At 38.1% G+C, this 19,680-nt stretch overlaps 1 protein-coding gene across 3 annotated transcripts in view; it reads right to left on the bottom strand.

Moving 5' to 3' along the window:
- Positions 1-19,680, bottom strand: part of LOC134635624 (intermembrane lipid transfer protein VPS13B-like) — a 292,458-nt gene that overhangs the window by 243,150 nt on the left and 29,628 nt on the right. For all 3 annotated transcript variants that reach the window (XM_065471728.1, XM_063485027.1, XM_063485026.1), the window contains 9 exons: positions 18,455-18,622; positions 17,402-17,583; positions 16,581-16,755; positions 11,639-11,898; positions 7,798-7,893; positions 6,248-6,370; positions 5,625-5,762; positions 3,654-3,741; positions 1,556-1,741 (listed from right to left, as the gene is read on the bottom strand). In XM_065471728.1, coding sequence (XP_065327800.1) covers positions 1,556-1,741; positions 3,654-3,741; positions 5,625-5,762; positions 6,248-6,370; positions 7,798-7,893; positions 11,639-11,898; positions 16,581-16,755; positions 17,402-17,583; positions 18,455-18,622 — 1,416 coding nt within the window. The remainder of the gene's footprint in view (positions 1-1,555; positions 1,742-3,653; positions 3,742-5,624; positions 5,763-6,247; positions 6,371-7,797; positions 7,894-11,638; positions 11,899-16,580; positions 16,756-17,401; positions 17,584-18,454; positions 18,623-19,680) is intronic.

The following is a 19,680-nucleotide window of genomic DNA, read 5'->3' on the forward strand; positions in this document are numbered from 1 at the left end:
GACTATAAAAGTGCTGGCATCTACATGTGCTATTCATTACAATGGCTGTTTCCCAGTAGCATTCTTTTTGAACTATTTCATAAAACCACTCATTCTGTCAATAACCAAAGAAATACCCAAAGAGCCAAGAAAAAAAGCGAAATAAGTCAACGTGAACCAGAGGCTACTAAGATCAATACTCACAGTAAGGAGTGACCAGCACAGTGATCCACTACACCAGGGTCAAAGGCAGACCAAACCTGAACCCTTTTCTATGGCCTTGGGTCTGGTCCCACGTATGGGCCAGTGTCAGCTCTGTGGAGGTTCTGTTCGGCTAAATTTCCAACTACAAGGTGGGCTCGGAATTTGATCTCAAAGCTGCTTTGATCTTTGTCCTAAAGCTACACCATTCAGCTTGATCTAGTACTGCTATGTCCAATCAATTCATATGCCAGGGCTCAAGTCAATACCCACAGTGAACATTTAAATTACAGCACAGATGGAACTCCCATGATACACAGAAACATGACTATGGACGCTAAAAATAATGGAAAAAGAAAACATAACATAAGTATATTGCTGTTTAGAAATATCCTGTTCTAGCTCTAGTTCTTAAAGTCCTGTTACTTTTATTGTTCGTTTATTGTTTTTAGACCATGTAAAGAACTTTTATCCAAATGAGCAAACTAAATGTAGTTTATCTTCTCAACAGGGCAACATGAAGCCAATTCAGCATCCATTTATAGCTAGTTTGGGAAGTAAAGCTATTTTTTTTAGTTCTTGGCAATGAATATAAAAAGGAGCACAGACAAAAAGGACAGGATAAGTTGCTATAGATGCAAACTTTCTCCAATCAATAATACATACTAGATCTAATGTTTCTGACTAAGAAACAGAGAGAAAAAGCTTTTATTTAAGGTACCAAACTGTTTAAAGTGTTAGGTTCTGCATAGCTAAATTATAATTTATCATATCAAAATGATGAATGGTTGCTATAAATCCTTCTGTAATAGCAACCTTGACTTCCTCTTATCTACTATCAATCCCCCCCCCCAGAGGCTCCAACTATACTGACCCTCGAGAGTACAAACACTTATAGAAACAGGAAGGAACACGCTGACCTACTCCGCTTCAGACAAAAACTGCTACAGTAATTACACCATCGTCTATTATCTATCACAGATGCTGAAACAACCGAAACCTACGGATGTTATCATTTCACAAAAATCTTTTGCAAAAGAGTTATTGCTACAGATATTACATACAGACACACATTCCATGTTCTTTCACAACATCCCAGGGATGAGCTCATCAATAGCTGTGCAGGGATGATCACTAACAAAAGGTGTTTGGCTTAACCTCCCTTATGTGGTTCAAAAGGTCACTACTTTCATGTACAGCTGTGTGTTGAAGAATGGGTTGTGCAAGGAAATAACAATGCAATGAGAATATTATAAAGTGAAAACTGTTACAGTTTCTGGTCACTGAAAAGTATGACAAAGAGATGTGAGTAAAATACCAGACCAGAGAAGGTATATTTTTTTAATTATATATTTGTATAATTTTGATCTCTGACCTTGCTGCGCTTTGCAGTAGGGTTCATACTCGTGGTCCATGGCACAGGTGACCATCTTGAGAATGCGATGGATGGCGCTGCTATGCAACCTGATGTCTAAAGGTCCTACCACCAGCCTCTTGATGGATGTCTCTTGAACTGCAGGCACTACCTCTTCCATGCTCATCCCAGAGAAATCCTGAGAGCCTACAAGTGGAAATAGACATATATACATAACCTGATTAAAATATATAATGTATGTACGTATAAACTTAAGGACTCTTGTCTCAGTCAACAAAATTAAAACATATTTTCAGCTTTCATACATATAAGGTTTTTTTGTCTGTTTGTTTTACATTAATATTTAGCCAGAAACATTTTTCCCATATCTCATTTCTTGATGAAGTATAAATATAGAATATTGTCATCTGTTGGGCATAAACCCAAAAAAGATAGATGTAGTGTAATGCAGCAGCAGGAGGCAGCTCACATAGCCGTGACCCACAGAAATGATGAATATTCCAAATGTCCACTTCCCTCCAACAGCTGTCCCTTCATTCATCGCAGGCCCCTGTTCCAGAGGTCCACTTAAAAGACTCAACTCTCTCGCAATAAAAAGGCAGAAATTAAAAATAAAGGAAGGGGGTGGATGAATGGCAGTGAGGGAGGAAAAGGACAAAGGGTCACAACTGGCTTTATTCCCATTACATTCCACCACTGTGCTGAACATTAGTACAGCTCAGAGTCAACAATGCGAATGTAACTTCTTTTTTTTTTTTTTTTTTAACTCAAAGCAATGAGGGTGTAACTTCCACTAAATTTTGGAAATTTAAAAAGGGCAACAGGCAATGCCACTTCCCCTTCCCTTCTGTGAGATTTGGCTGCAATGGATTAAGCCTAATATCGACCATATGGCTGCAGTTAGAACGCTCATTGGAATGATGAGGAGGCTAAAATTATCTAGGATTTAGACTATTTAAAAGTGTCTCAATTTCCAAAGATTATAAAAAAATGTTTTTAATCTGCAGCGTGACTCTAATGTGAAGTCAATGGTAAGAGTGACCTGGGTCGGTTACTATTTCAGTTGACTCAGAGTTTATGTTAGACCTGTGGCAATGCAGACTAATTTGTTTAGTTGACACTGGATCTGGTCCGTATCCGTGAAGAACAGAAACACTAACAGAAAAGAAGCATTCCAACTGGCAAGGGTAACCACAGCCATCCCAAAGAGACTGACACTTATCCTGCCGTCAGAAATGACTTTGACAGCTCAGAATGACAGTATCAATGTTTCTTTTTAATTTAGATTATTATCTGTAGATGACAGCAGCTGAGGAAACAATAGCCAAGTCATGAAAAGCTAAAATGAAACACAAAAAAGAGGGAGGTACGTAGAACAACACAGGTGACATACTCCATATGAATAAATAAATACCTTTTGAGTTATTGAGTTTGTTTAACCAAAGCCAGTCATTTCTACTTTATAAAGCATGATAACCTAATAGCATTTGCATATCAATCACGGCCAATAAAACTGCCCTATTATATTTTTTCAGATTTTAATAAAGAAGTTAGCATTTTGCACTGAAGGAAGCATTATTTATCTCTCAATGTGATTGTCAGATATTCCTAACTTGGAAAAACAACACTGAAAGTTGCAGCTAAAGAATGAGGAACGCTGTCTGTCTTAAGGCTTCTGCCAGGAAGAGTGACATCTAATTAGGCAAGAGAGGTCTATTCACTTTCTCAAGAGCTTACAGGTAAAGAGACAGAGGGAAAACAGTGTTTCAACAAGCACCAGGGAGAGAGAAACTCAAATATGTGTCAACACAGACTAAACACTTCTGACAGTTGCCCTCCAGGTAAGTTTAGGGTGAGAGTGAGGACAGAAAGGGTCAAGGACCAGGTGGCTGTGACTGAAACAAGACAAGCTCTTTCTTCAAGTCTCCATGGGGCTTGTTTGACAGGGAGGAGAGACGAAAAGAGATGGAAAGAGGGAAAGAAAGAAAGGGCGAACCAGGCAGAGAAAATGGGAACATGACAGATAAAAAGAAAAAGAGAGAAGAGGTGGCAAGGTGACCAAACAAGCTCTGCGAGGGAGAATGAACTAGAACAATACCTTTGCCACTGCTGTCCTCCATTGTGTAGAGATAATCCATGTAGAAAGCACCGAAACGGTGCATGCCCGCTATCTCTGTATAGGTCTCCTGTCAAACAAAAGTAGAGCTGGGTAAATATCGCAGTAAGGGAGCAAACAAGCAGATAGCCTTAAAGAGTGGCAATGACTGGGGTCAAGGGAGATATGGTGGTGGGGGTCAAATTAGAGATAAAGAGTTACTAAGCACTGATCCACTTAGCTGGATATTTAGAGGGTTTTTGTGTTTATTTGTTTGTTTTAGGGAAGTCAGTAATATTACTTGTATTAAAAAGTGTTAACTTAGTCTGGTTTCTTTGACTGATTTTTTCGTGCAAAAAGCAGTACGTTCAGTCATAATAACGACGCTTAAATAAGGAATTGACCAGATACCAAGTCTATTATTTATTGAGTAAAAGGCTACTGATAAAAGAAATTGAAAGTTTCCTCATTCAGCTGGATATATGCCAAAGGAAATATATATCTTATCTACTTGATGATAAGACTTTTTCCTGACAAATCAAAGCTGTATGACTGTGATTATGGTTGATGTGGTCATTATGAAAATTGTGAAATGTTATTCATAATTTATTGTACAAGCTATTAATAGCACACAATGAACCCGTAAGCAAAAAGTCTGCAGAACATAATGAATTATTCATAATAACAATGAGCTTTGTAACTAAGTTACACAAGAATTGATTTAATGTTTTAAAAAAAACCTATTAAAAAAATTAGAGGAAGACCTCATCAGTTTTGTTTTTTTAACCACATAGGGCCTACAGTCCATGCAAAGAAGAACATAGTGGACACAGAAACACATATACACCCCACTGAGAAAAATCCCAGCTGGTCACATCAAGGCTTCACCTGAGTGACAAAGCTAACTACTAAAGCATTCTTACATAGCCATGCTATTTATTTTAGGTCATTATTTACAAATGAAAATGAGATATAGGATAAAAACATCCAATTTATCTCATTTTAACTACCTGGGAGTTAGTGTATTGGTCACAGCTCATCATCATTAGTCTGCAGGTCAAGAACCACTGACCTTGTCTTCCACAGTATTTTTATATTTCTACACCACACTAAACCACTGATAAACAGTCAGAATGAGTGAGCAAGCAGGAAATGGAGAGAAAGAATTACACAGGCCCCCCTTACACATTTAACACCCCACCCCAAACTTGCCCACAGTTTCTCTAAACAGAGATTTCAGACTAGCCTTATCAGGCTGGCAGGTTAATGAGTAATATTTATTAGGAGGTCCCTAATAGCTCTTGCATTCTTATGGATCAAAGCCATGCTGGTTTCAAAATCACTAATGAATCAACATCGAAACCTTTGAGTTGTAGGCTTTATGCATGAAGAGATGGATGGCTGGATTTCCAAACAATTGCATCATCGAGGGTCATGAATATTTCAAAGTAGAGTCAACACTTGAGCTGTAAAGGCTGATGAAGTGAGCTGAGAGTTATCAGAATGATGGCTTCAGCAGCACTACTTAGACAACCAAAAGATTCCTCTACTACACTAAATTAGTATTACTATTTTTTAATAGATCAATTCAACTTTTGTAGAAGAAACAAACAATATATAAATATTAAATATAATTAAACTATACTCTATTCAAAGAGTAAAGACTGTTTCTTTTTGGGTGCATGCTACAGGTGCTTCATTTAATTAAAACTGTGTAAATGACCAGCAAAGGTCAGAGAGCTTTGTTCCAGCCATATTGCATTTGGTTAAATACTTGATTGCAATGCTTGTTTTACTGTTTACTGTAAGTAAGGTAGATGTTTTCTGAAGATCGCAATCTGAAACACAGTCTGCTACTGCATTTTGTCCATCTATCCCAGAAAAAGGCAGTAATTCCCACTTTGTTTTCTTTTCTGTTTGGGGGGGGGGGTAATATTTTTGGGTAAAATAGCACAGACTTCTGGTTATTGTGACCTTGTGATTAGCAGCATCCAAGATAAACTCAGCCCTGACTCCATTGTTCTCTGGGCTCCGATAGTCAAAAAGAGAGTTGGTGAGATACGTCATTCCTTTACTACTGAGACTGTCCCCACAGCTGAAGAACACTGCATCCTGCACACAATATGAGAAATTCAAAGACAAATGTGAATAGCAAAGAGGACACGTTTCAGGCTGAAGAAACAATACAATCCATACAACAAACAGAATTCTGAAAGATCTTTTAAAATAAAATGTTTATATACTCATCAAACACCTAAAAAGCAAAATCTGATAATTTATTTCATATTCATAAAAAAGGGAAAAGGCTCAGTTGACCCCATTATTGATTTAATATAGCAAAAATGCTAATTTTGTTAATATATATATTATAACATATTATATTATATTCCGTTCTTTTTTTTTTTTTAAAGGGGACCTTGAACTTTACTAAAAAAACAAATTTATCACAAGATTTTAACCTCTTCCTGACACTGGAGGCTGCTGGGACACTGCTTGAGTGTTTGGGGCTATTTAAATCCTTTTAGTATTTCTCAAAGTTCCTATAATTTTAACTCTCAGTTAACATTAATGTGATCTTTTACAAATCCTCTCTTCACCTCTTCACGGCGGTTCATGTTTTCCTCAAAATCTCGTACACCCATGATGCTTTTCAGGCAAAGTGCCCGACATCCCACAAAGCCGATTTGGCAATCAAAGAAGGGCTCCCCCATCATGAGCACCTGAAATAAAACCCAAAGAAAGACTCAGCTCAGATTTAACACCAAGAACACAGTGGACACAGTGTACATATTATATGTATGTATGTATGTATGTATATATATATATATATATATATATGCATATGTGTGTGTGTGTGTGTGTGTGTGTGTGTCTCTTTGTCTTTTAATAGAATAATTGATTATAATCAACAATAATAACTTTACTAAATGATGAGGGAATGTATTTGTTAATCTGCAGAAGTCTCTGCCAAGAGAACACCAGGCATCTATGGGCCTTAAAACAATCAACTGACACCAATGGGAATAAACAACAGAAGAGTTCAATAATTCACAGATGTTCTTTGACCAACTTAACTACTACATTATTATAGATCTTAAATGTATAATGTAGTGTTGACAAAATAGTGGATACCAAGACTAGTCATGCTATACTGGTTTGTGGTTATATTGAGGTTGCGGGCTCATTTTGTCATGATTTAAAAAAAAAAAAAAAAAAAAAAAGAGTAGCAAGGCAGCTTCTCTTTTCGACTGAGAGTGATGCATATTTGAGTGCAGTAGCAGTCCAGCAGCTACTACAACCACAAAGGTGTGGTTTTCCTTCTCTTCTCTCTGTGTCTTTGCTTTACCCAGCAGATAGCTAAACAGAGAATCTAATAAAACATTTTATGCTTCCCCATACAATTATTATAAGGCCTAGTTTCCCCTTTTTTGCCAGACGCCCCCTTTCCTTTCAACACTCATATTTAGTTCTGGTTCAGGCTGCTCGACTTCTCTCGTTGAGACTAGGCATAAATTATAAAAATTGGAACTGGAAAACTCTGTTTTTCACACCTGGTAGAAATCTCGGGGGCACAAAACCCCTTTCTTACTCCAACCAGGTAATCAGAGAAAAAGGTTTAAAACTATTTTCTATGAGGGAAAATGGGTAAATGATCAGATGTGAGCTTGATTCAGACTCCGGTGTGTGTACAAGAAGCTAAAGATTAGTGAGTTGGCAAGGCTTTGTTCATGTACTCATGGAGAGATTTAACAGGAACTTCAGCCAAACTGTGACTAATGAGTAAGTAACTAAATAGTATCTTTACTGATCTTCCCATGCCGTGATAGGTAACAAAGCTGCTGAGGACAAAATTCAGAGTGTAAATCCCACTGTTGTGGAACAATTCGTGGTGGGGGCTGAAATCTACATCAGGATAAAAATGTCACATTTTCCTTAATAATAAATGCATAGAATTTACTTTCTTTTCTCTCATTTCTACAATGACAATATCAATTAAAAATTACAATATGCAGATAACTCATTAGCTAAAAATTGTAACAGTTTAGTGTAACTGTTAACTATAGTATAATTCATATCTATCGCCGTTCAGCCCCACAACAATGCACTACATCACAAATAATAGGGGAAACTATAAACTTAAACTTACCTCAATCGTGATTCCCTCTTGCTCTAGACATAGGACTTCCTTGGATTTGACCTTTTGAGGACTATAGTAGCTACTCTCTGACTGGGTCTCTGTCAACTAAGAGAAAAATAAAAATAAAAAGACTAAATATAATTTATACATAAACAAGAAGAGTACAAGAAAAGAATAATAATTAATTTTTTTCCATCTTCTTTTTTTTTAATTAAACAGTAATATACTTGGTGTCCCCAAAAAATTAAAGTATTGGATGATGAATACTGATGTCTTAAATAGTTCACCTGCCGTGATTTGGCAGGATCAAAAAAGAACTGCAGCAATAAAATTTAAATAATAAAATTAGATGGGAGAAAGGCCAGTTTATTCAAGGTGAAATTTCACTGCCTCAAAATGTTAGTCGAGGACATTAATGGTTTCATCGACAGTTAAAACAAATGCATGATTTGAAAAATAAGCAAAGGTTTTGGAAGTGTCCGATGTGAAGAACTAGAGAAAAATAATGGTTAAAACCACCAACAACAGCATCCAAACAAGATTTTCTTAGATTAGAGACTAGATGCTAGCTGTAGTGCTGTTTGGATTCCAAGAACATTCATCAACCCACAGGACATCCCCTCTTTGCTTTTGGAGGAGACTCTGGCCTTAGTGGGATGACTATAAAACTATGACTAAAGCGATTCACATACCAAGGGGAAAATGAAATGTGCAATTTATTGTATTTGTAAACTGACTATAAAAGCAGAATGGTTCAGCAGAATATTAATTTTGGTTGTTGAGTAATAGTGGAAGTAGAGAGGAAGAGAGAAACTGAGCACCTGGTCAAAACAGACCAGGCTTAAGGGCCACTGGGGAATTTCTCACTCACTTCTTTGGCTTAATATTTCAAACAGTGATGTAGCCTGGCCAGTATGTATACTGCCTTAGAGTTGAGCACTATGATCACACAGGTGTGAAATATCCCCGCTCTGTGAATACAATCAATGTCTGCCAGCTAAGAATATATGTATTGCACCACACAAGCTCATGAACATATCTCCATATATCCTTAAGTAGAGCTGAGAAGAATCGCATGACAGCCAGCAGACAGAGAGAGCACCTGGTCAAAACTAGTCGGCCAGGGTGAGAAGGGTTCAACGCAATGCTTCTGAGGTTGGCTACTTTCAAAACGGTGGGTGTAGTGCAGAATGTGCAGACCCTAACCCATTCAACAGGAAGCAGGTGTAGAGGAAAAAGCAGCTGTGCCCTATTATCCATACTGATGGAGCAGACTCTCTCATTCCCTTCCCCTTTTTTCAATTTTGATGGTTTAATCACGTGCAGGGGCCACCTGACTCCAACCTGAGAGTCCCAGTGAGTAATGGCAAGATCTGTCTGCCCAGATCAGCGTACAGTGGCACTGACAGTAAATCACTGCAAATTAGCAGACAAACCTTATGAATGTACATCCAATAAGAATATAGAATTTCTCAATCTAGTCTGTTGGGGCATTTCTGACTGTACCCAAGTCTGAAATAACACAGCTGACAGAAGACGGGTTAGCAGCACAAATACACAAAGCTGCTGTTGCCAATATCTTTCCTCTAAAGTCCCATTTATTATAATTTAGAGTAGAATGCAATCAAATTATTCTCTATGAGGTATCTTTAAAATGTAAAAACAGTGAACACTGTCCTTGTAACATGGATCAATCACTGGTTTGGTTTAAAACCAACTGTGGAAGCAACTGAATTCGACTATTGGCTCAATAATTAAGAGAAACAATCTAAAAAAACAATGTTTCTTCAAATGAAAAATGGCATGAGGTCTGGCATGTAATGAGAGTTTGGCAAGTATGCAAAAGTAAAAGAGGGGAACAAATGGTCAGTGCTAAACTATGCATTATGTGAGTAAAAGTCATTAAATTACACTGCCAATTTTTCTAATCAAAGAGATCTGAGGAGTAATGCGTCAGCAATCTAAAAATACCTCTCTGATTTCACATTCATGTCAAACTCAGGTTCAAGCAGTGGCTGTTCAAAGACATGAAAATTCCTTCATACTAAATACTTCCTTGTAGGAAAGAGACAAGAACGCTTTAAAAACCATCCTTTCAGCTGTGTGCAATTATTGCAGACGAGAGGCAATTAATTGATTAAAAGAACTCAAACAATACAGGAACAATTTAAACATTATTAGAAAAACACCAAGGTCTGTTTGGCCTGAGACAAACCTCCCCTTTACTGATCACACACCGTCAAGTAATATACGCTCTCGCACACAAACGCGCGCGCGCACACACACACACACAAGACCAGTAATGTGATCTAAAGTGCCTGAATCTGACAGGAAACACAGATGAATTCCAACTATTCTGAGTGAGCAGGCAGGATTAAAGCTTGGGGTCCATTTCTGAATAGTCATCATACCATGTATAATGTTTAAAACATTAATGTGACCCGAGACGCCAGTTAGCGGTTATACTGCCCTCCCCCATACCGCACACAGAGACACAAAGAGGATTGGGGCTTCCTGAGGATCAAGCAGTTTTTGAGACTTAAAATGAAACTGACCATTAAATTAAAATATGCAACTGTGTGGTGGCCAGTGAGAGTGACAGTAATGCACTGAAGACAAAAAATTCTAATATAAAGGCATCCTAAATGTAGAAATCATAACAGATTCTTGACAGATTGGTTCTTTTAAAGTGGCAGAGTGGCAAAAAAATTACCTCATATCCGAAATGTACGAAAAGCAAGTCCCCCCCAGTGAAAGCTTTCAATGTTAAAATAAGTTAACAGAAGTAAAAGGATTATTAAAAGGTAGGGAGTATGGCTTTGAGCTCAGTGCATATTTTCTCTCTTTGTAACAACTATACAGGGGGTGATGTAGGGGGGAAAAAAAACAGAGATGCAGATACTGATAAGGCTGAAAGTAAGGATTGTGGTTGCTTTATTGACAGGTGTGCCACAGGCAGCTGTAGCCACAGACAGCTGTCTGATAGGCCTCACCTTCAATATTTCGAGTGACTAAAATAAACCTCTCGACCCTGCTCGCGATGTTGGTGCAGTTTGGAGCATTTATCTGGCAAAATATATAGGTTCCTGCGTGGCACGGATCATAAAGCAGTTTGTGTTTCATTTCTGCCAAGTGAAATTCTAGTATTTTACTTGACTATACTCAGCGCTAACTAGCCAGCATCCAGGTCTGTGCATTGCACCCATACAATTTATAAATCCAACATCGAAATATGGTTACTTTGGCTCCAAAAGAGCCAAAACAGCTTAAACTGAGTCTTTAAAATTGAGACTAAAGAAGCCAATGGGTTACATATAGTCCATGACCCTTCATGGTCAGTACTTAGTAAAACCTCCTCTGGCAAATATCCTAGCTTGTAAATACTTTTTGTAGTTGTGAGGAGTCTTTCATTTCTTGTTTATGGGATTTTCTCTTATTCTTGTTTCAAATGCTTCCAGTTCTGTATTATTTTGATTGATATTTTGTTGGGAGGACTGAAGCCCATTCCAAAACTTTCAGCTTGAGCCTATTGAGGCTTGGTTAGGATCATTATACTGTTGTAGAGGCCATTCTCCTTTCATCTTAAGCTTTTTCTTTTTTCCTTACAGTGTGACGGTTACTTCCAGATTTTGCTAGTATTTAGTTAAATCCTTTGTTTTAAATGATAAATGGACTCTTGCTATATTACAAACAGCAGCAGCGTCACAGGCTTAACACAAGTCCAATGAATGCTAAATCCACTCCTGTGGAAATGGACATTTATTTCATATCGAAACATAATTTTGTATTTAAGTTATGATGGTGATGTGTTTATTTTATTTTATTTTATTTTTTCAAACATCTTATTTACCTTGAAGGTAACAGAAGCTTTGGTGCAGTAGAAGCCTATGGAAACAATGGGGTCTTTGGGTGTGTGGTGTTGGGAGCTGTTGGGGATGCTTCCCGTCTCTCGCTGCTGGTAGAGACCATCCTCTCCTTCTTCCTCTGTGCTTACAATGGCTGGAACGAAGGACCAAGCCCAGGACACCCAACCTTGGTTTGCTTCATCAGGATTACCAGACTGTATGTAGAGGTCTTGGCTAGATCGCCTTTCTGTATCTACATCCATTCCTGAAGGAGATAAAAGTCTTAATTAGATATCATTTAAACACAAACTGAGGATTTTACTGCAGCTGAATTAGCAACGGGGAAAGAGAAAAATCTATATATCAGCAAGCCCCCCCACACACACACACACACACAAACAAAACAAAACAGTGACATAATTCCTTTTTAGCACACTTTTACCCCAACAGGTAAATGCATTTAAAGTGGCAGTTTCTGAATACAAACTGGTTAAAGAGAGGGGAAACTTGCAGATAATGGAAGTGTCTGTATGCAGGGCGGCACACTAAATTAATTTACCCTTTCCTTCGGGGCATTTTAACTCTAGCAAGTTGTTTCAGCTGTCAACAGAACACACAAAAACAGCAGAGAACAAGGAAGTTTCACAGTAGTCTCTGCCAACGCTCCAGCAGGCAGGTGTGTAAGTATTTGTGGGTTACATGAACTCAGTGCTGCATGAATTCCACAGAGCAAGAGGAAGTTCATTCCAGCAGAGGCTAGAGGGCAAAGGCTGTCAGCCAGCATCCTGACAGAGGAGGGCTTTGACTGGACCCAGTGGTCAAGGCAGTCTGTGCTGGACCCAACAGCACAGGCCAATTTCAGTTATGCGTGTGGTCAAATCACATGTTTGGTAAGAAGTCAACAGACTAAAATGGAGGCCATGCAGGAGTCCAGGTAACTATGAGCCACTAGCATAAACACAGCTTGGCTAGGAGTGTAGGTGAAACTTAGCAATAGTGTTAACTATAAGTTTGGGAAGATGGGGTGGAGTTGACTAAAGCACTGGCTACTTTGTAGAAAATCCACAGAGTGGCAAGTTGTCGGCGTTGGTTTACAAAAACAACCAAAAGTCTTCACTTTTTCTGCAATTACCATTTGAGCAGTCAAAAAACCACCATGCATCCATCCATTCCTGATCCTGACCCCTGAACTGGTCCCATCATGTATGTTTCCATACACATTGGGATAGAGGAAGCTGATGTCAATACATAAGAATGTGTAATTCCATTCCTTGTGGCCTCACGTCCTCTACGAGAAAACAATATTGTCCGTGAGGTCACAACTTAGGAATCCCAGAGGGTAAGGCGGTGAAAATTATGACATATTTTAATTAAATCTTTCACTTTGTGAATTGGCAGCTGGAAATCCCATGTTATGGCTTTTTTATCTGTCTTTCCATCCCAATCTCCCTGTCTGATTCCATCGCTCATTCCTTCTTCTTTTTTTGTTTTTACTCAAGGAAGCCTTTGAGGTGTCAGTTTAACAAGTTAAGCTCTTTCACGTCACGTCACAGCCTGACGAAGTCTACATTTGAATTACAAGGCAATCAAAATAAAAGCACAATCACCAATCAAGTGATCAAAACAGAGCAGCTTAAGGACACTTTGAAGTATTAAGCCAAAGAAGTGAGTGAAAAATTCCCAAACGGTGATGTAGTCTGGCCAGAATGTATGCTGCCTTGGCGTTGAGCACTATGACCACACAGGTGTGAAGTATCCCTGCTCTGGGAGTACAATCAGTGTCTGCCAACTAACAATGTATGTATTGCAGCACTCTATGAACATCTGTCCATATATCCTTAAGTAGAGCTCAGAAGCACTGCATGACAGTCAGCGTCATGTATGGTTTCTCTTAGTCCAGAGTCTTCAAGCAGCAGGGTAGGTCTAAGCTAGGAAAGGATTCGGTGTAAGAGACAGTGACACAGAAAGTGAGTGGGAAGTAGTAAAAAGAGGCAGTGCTCTGACAGGCCAGTAGATGTCCCTCCATGTTTATAGAGGGAGAGGTGGACTGTTACCTGACCATTCAGTGAAGGCTACTCCTATCTACTGATTGTGCAGGTGTTTGTGTAGACATGCATACATGTTAATACTCAATCTAAGCTTAACAGATAACCACTGATGCAAAAAACACATACCATAGTGCAATGCATTCATAACGACGTTTTTTTTTTCATGACTGAACTTACTTACATCATTTTTGCTACCAGCATGACATTAACATCATACTACTGTAAAAGCAATTTTAACTCTAATAGCAGAAACCACTAAATTCAATGGTCATCCCATGTTCACAGTAACATTACAAAAAACGAAACAATGACTAAAAAAATGTCCTGTCATACCAATGTATTATCACTAGAGAGCTACTTGAGGTTAGTAACACTGACACAGCCTGTGGTTTCTGGTTGATTCCTGTGTGAAGGTCCTTTCCATTCAGCACACTTCAAGGGACATGGAGGCTAAGCCCTCCTACAAAGCAAACACTAAACACCAAGTCCCATCCACATGCACATATGATATTGGAGAAAAGTAACAAGTATAAGGGCTCATGTATGTTACACAGAGATGCACACACCCTGCCACACTTCAGCAGCCACAGTCCTCAGTTCATAATTCTTCACATACTTCTTGAAACCATACAACTTTCACTGCTTTGACCAGCTGGTCCATCCAAGCATGTTAGTCATCTATGTTTCCAACCACTTAATTCTTTAGTGTTTTTCTCAGACTTCACTGAATTTCAGACAGTAAGAAAACTAGCCATGTAATCCTAACCGAAGGGTTGTTTTGGTTAGTGACACACAAATATCGCACAATCTTCACCTAACAAGCCTATTCATTAATGAGACATTGGCTCTTACCTAAAAGGAAACGATTCAAACAAACAACATGCAGCCACAGTGAATCATGGGCACATAAACACATTACAAGGCTTTTTCCACTTCAATAATTGGCAAAAAGAAAAACACCTTCACATGTGGGAAAAATTAATATTCCCTTTGAAATTTTTTTTAAAAGCAGACCACTTAAGTCATGGCCTATTAATACATTACACAGTAGATACAGAATTTATTCCTTACTCTCAACTCAATCTTTTGACCACATATATACACCCTCACACAAATAAACCTCATTTTATAAAAAAAAAAAAAAAAAAAAAACAACACTAGGAAAATTCAATCAGTGCAACAGTATCAGTTACAAAAGCCAACTCAAAGCAAGAGTAAATAAATGAAACGCACATACAGGCCAGTGGAACCAGAATATGTAGCAAGACTCAAGTAGCCTATGGGAAATCAATGAATGTTATGAAGTACTATGCACAATGTTGGTATCATATTCCAGCAATCATGTAACAATGACTGTTTCCTACAAACTATAACCCACGAACAATAAATATGCATGAAAGCCAATTTAGTCTCTACAAGTGTAGTGCTCCGACTCAATGTATGGCTGTCTGTCCTGGTTTGGAAAATTATATTTTGTCATTAAAAAGAATAAATCATTTTAGCTTTATTGTTCTTATTTTTTTCCAGGTGGAAAAAAATCAGCTTTATTTCATAAATCTGAAATGCACACATTTAAAATCATGTTTATGAATATGTTTGGAGCCCTCTCAACACACACACCTACTTATTACAGTGCATATACACACAATTGCCCCCCTGCCCCCTCCAGCTTCTTCACTCTGACGATTACTTCCAGCATAACAAGATCTGGGGGTGCTCAGGTTCCAAGAGCTGGTCCCCTCTTGTATATTTTTGTGATGGGATACTAATTCATTCTCAGAGGCTCCGCATAGCAGTAGCATGACACCGACTCTTACATCTGGCATTGGACACTGAACTGGAAGCTGCGCCAACTTGCAACGAAAGTTCCACGCCAAGAGGCAGGGAGCAAGTTAGAGCGAGCGAGGAAAGGGCCGTGTGTTGGGCTGTCTACGCTCCCCTCTGCCCACTACTTCTATTCCACCATAATTTGCTCCTGGTGCTAGAGAGGCTGATTTAGCCCAGAAGGACTTGACACTTCATACTGCTCTATTTGGCAGGGATGAGAATGAGCATTTTAAGAGATGGGTGTTCAGGGGAAAAGGGATGTCTTTTTCTTTTTCTTTTTTAAATAACCACAGTCATTCAAAGTATACTGTATAAATATATGTCAATGAGTGCAGTTTTGTGAGTGTTCAATTTTGTACAACTCAGTGTCTGCCTTTAAGCAACTGCACCTATGCGTTTTGCTTCACAGCTGGACATAAGCAGTGTGATTTACCATGTGCTCCAATTAGAAAGATAGAGGTGGACCTGTGTTTGATTCAACCTAGTTTCTTCTCCTTATCCTGCTTTCTCCTGCTTCCAACCACATGGAGGTGATCAGGCCTGATGACAATGGTCTGTATCGAGTTATACGCTCCAGATTTTGTTTGTGGAAAAAGCAGGAGGAGCGCACACCATGGTCAAAGCGATGTTAAATGTCCCATTTAGGAATAACAGCAACATATAAAAAAGACAAAGCCCCTGATCGGAATAAGGCAACATGCAGAGTCATGGGATGACCACGCAGTAAGACCATGCAAAATTTGATTTATTTTGCCTTGTATGTCACTTGATTCAAACATGCTATGGTGATAGGAAGCATACTTAGCCACTGAAATGTTCATAGAGCAAAACATACGTATGCTTTAGCTGTTGTTAGTGATTAAGTCTAAAATTGAAATTCAAATAGTTACTAAAAAAACGATAATTTCTTTAGAACTATTATGATACTGAATTATAATTAATTACTATTATGATACTGAATTTCTGTGGACTTTTGTGGACTGTCTTAAAACTTGTTTTAAACATAAAACATTAACAAACCAATCAAAGTGTTAGAGAATTACTGTTGCTTTCCATAAGAAATCTCACTCACCAGGTAAACTTGCTCCAGAATCCCTTGCATGCCCAGTGCCTTCTTCACCCTCATCCTCTTTGTGTCCTCCGATTTCCCCATAGTAAAGAGCAATGATTAGCTCTAAGATTCGTATAAACATGGGTAGCTGCTGATCGGTAATGGACAACTTCAGGCTCTCCACCATGGTATGGATCTGAAAAATAATTCGCTATAAATTAGATTTTGATATTTGATCCGATTAATGCACAGATTTATATGAAAAATACAGAACGCATCTAGCATCTTCTCTTAGAATTCCAGTACTTTTAAAATATTTTTTCTAAACAAATCTTAGTGTAGAAGAGCTTTTGTCCAACTAAGTGTTCGCAGTTATACAAAATGGATGAAATTTCTTTAACAAATCTTTGTTAAGGTGCTCAAAGTAGGATTAGTACCCCCAAAAAGTATGTACTAACAGCACTTGACTTAAAATTCTAACACTGATTTTACTTCAGTCATGTCTCAGATCATTTCTAGTGGTACCTTAGATTTTTATGAAGGAAGTAAAATCTTCCCAAAACAAGCAGCTGTCTTCCACATATATCTAAAGTCACTGGTTGACAACAATTCACTGATATTAGTCATTATCCTGCCATTGATGTGAGAACAGCTGCCCAAACAAAAGTCAGCCACATTAATCTTTGACATCTGTAAACTGTTAATAGAAATGTAAGTTTTTCCATCATATGGAATCTTCAGACAACAGCATATTGAAATTATATTAACCCCTAACATTTCCTTGAGCTTTGCTAAAATGATGGCAGTTATAGAGTTATTCCTAAAATCACAGGCTGGCTCACTTTTATGACAGATGGGATCTTAGAGTTGATGTTGTCATATGTAAAATGGAGGCGTGTTCTGAAGGAGCATTTGTACAAGAGCGGGTCCTGGTAAAACTCAATCTTGCCGCTAGCATTCCGTTTGTCCAAACACACGGTGCAGTCAGCAAAGTTGATCAGTTTCCTTAGGACCAACTCTGGAGCTGCACAAAGAGAAAAGCAAGAGAAGAAAAGAGGATTAAAACAAAATTAGGTATCATTAAAAACAAACAAGTTAAATTATGCACACACTAACAGAGAGCAGCTCCTGACAGCAAATTCTCATTATCAGTGATCTAGTTAAAATAGAGAGCTAGCTCAGAGAGTTTGTTTGTGTGTGTGGGTGTGTGTATGTGTGTCTTGGTTGGCCACACATCATCAGGTTCTCACTTGACACTGATTCACTTACCCTTGGCAGAATGATAACAGGATCTATTCCCAGAATTATTTCACTGTCTAAACTGTGCCAGTAACCATTACAGTACTCACTAGTTGCTTTCAAGAAGTATGTGAAGAACACTTCCTCTTCCTCTTCCTAGCAACTTCCATGAACTTCATTGACACTTGAGTTGATGTTGGACGATTCACATTAGCAGCCATTATTTTTCTAGACACAATTCTAGCACTCTTTACATAGGGCTTATTCCTGTTAACGTCACCTGTGCTAAATCCAAACAACAAATGATGATTTACTTTAAGGGAAAAGCTCTCCCTCTTCTGCTGTGCCAGACATTTGAACATTGTTGTCGGTCTTTTAAGGCAGTGCTATTTGCAATAATAATACAAATAATAATAATGATAATAATAATATTGTACATACATGTGCATACTATATCTCAATCTGCATACTATATCCTTCTCTCAAGTACTGGCTTTAAAAATGAGACGTCTTTACATATTTAAACTGCAAATTTTAAAGGTATTTGTTTGTCCTTTTTTAAAACTAATTATTAAAATGTTTACTATAGGGGCTACTATCTCAGTATGTTTACTAGTTAATCTAATTACCAAGGAATTTAAGAGGCTATTGCTCACCAGTAATGTCCATGAAGGCTCTTTCCCATAAATCATCCACTGTGTAGCACTCTGCTGAGGTGATGTTGACTGACAGCACAATATCATCTTCCACATACTTAAGGATCAGGTTGTTCACCACAATGTTCACGTTGTTCACCACACGTCTGATCAGACTTTGGACATAGCCTACAAACACACAGGTTAAAACATAAGAATCATATTAACCCATAAAATAAGTACACAAAGACACAAAGACAATAAACCTAATTACCAGGACCCAAAAACGCATGGACAAGGACATATTAGATATATGAAAGATTACATTTGTGATGAGACACAATAAGGAGTAAAAACTAGAGCTACATTCCATAGTGTGTAGTGTAGACTCAGTACCACTGACCCCTGCCATCCTTATGGACTTGTAAATAAGAGACTATCCTGACATGTTATTCTTCTATCCAAAAAAAAGGAAAGAAGAAAAGAAAAGAAAAGAAAAGAAAACAACCTCAACAAAATTTGCAGCTCTTTAAATTGCAGTGTATTAATAAATCCGAAGGGCTTTACTTTCTCTCAGATGTAAAGTCCTGCTTAACTCCAAATTATGCACATATTGCCATAAATATATCCCTTCCAAGCTCATTAAACTACTGAGGCACCTTTGTGTCCACTTAAACACAAGCAACTTTCACTGAATAAGTACTCACACACACACTCATACATAAAAATATGGGTCTTTATACATACACAGAATAGTGCAATTAAAAGCACAATAAATCCCTGTCATAGGAATCCCATAACATGAAAAAAGCAATTTATTTAGGAACTTATGAACTCCTCAAAGGTCAGGATAATCAGGGCTGGGCATTTTTCCAACTTTTCCCCTTTTCACAAGTAAAAGGACACTAATGGAAATGGGTTGCTTGGTAAGGGGTGGCACCTGGGCAGGACTTGCATATTCCCACTTGCTTGATGTGAATTCTCCAAACAATTACCTGCAGTTTTCTCACATGGGTTCAATCAGACATTACAGAGACTGTGTAGCAGAGAGCTGGTAGCATAATGACTGTTTAATGTCCAGTCCAACTAATTCTGACATTTGCAGAATTCTCAAGAAAAAAAAAGTCTCTGCTAGGTATTACCAAGAAAAGATCAGGGCTGCAGTGTATGTATTAATATGTCTCATGACAAAAAAAAAGAACCAATGGGTGACCTGCATAATAACTATTTAGTACACTGTGAATTTA

The sequence above is a fragment of the Pelmatolapia mariae genome, linkage group LG10_11 (genome assembly GCF_036321145.2).
Source record: "Pelmatolapia mariae isolate MD_Pm_ZW linkage group LG10_11, Pm_UMD_F_2, whole genome shotgun sequence".
Lineage (NCBI taxonomy): Eukaryota > Metazoa > Chordata > Actinopteri > Cichliformes > Cichlidae > Pelmatolapia > Pelmatolapia mariae.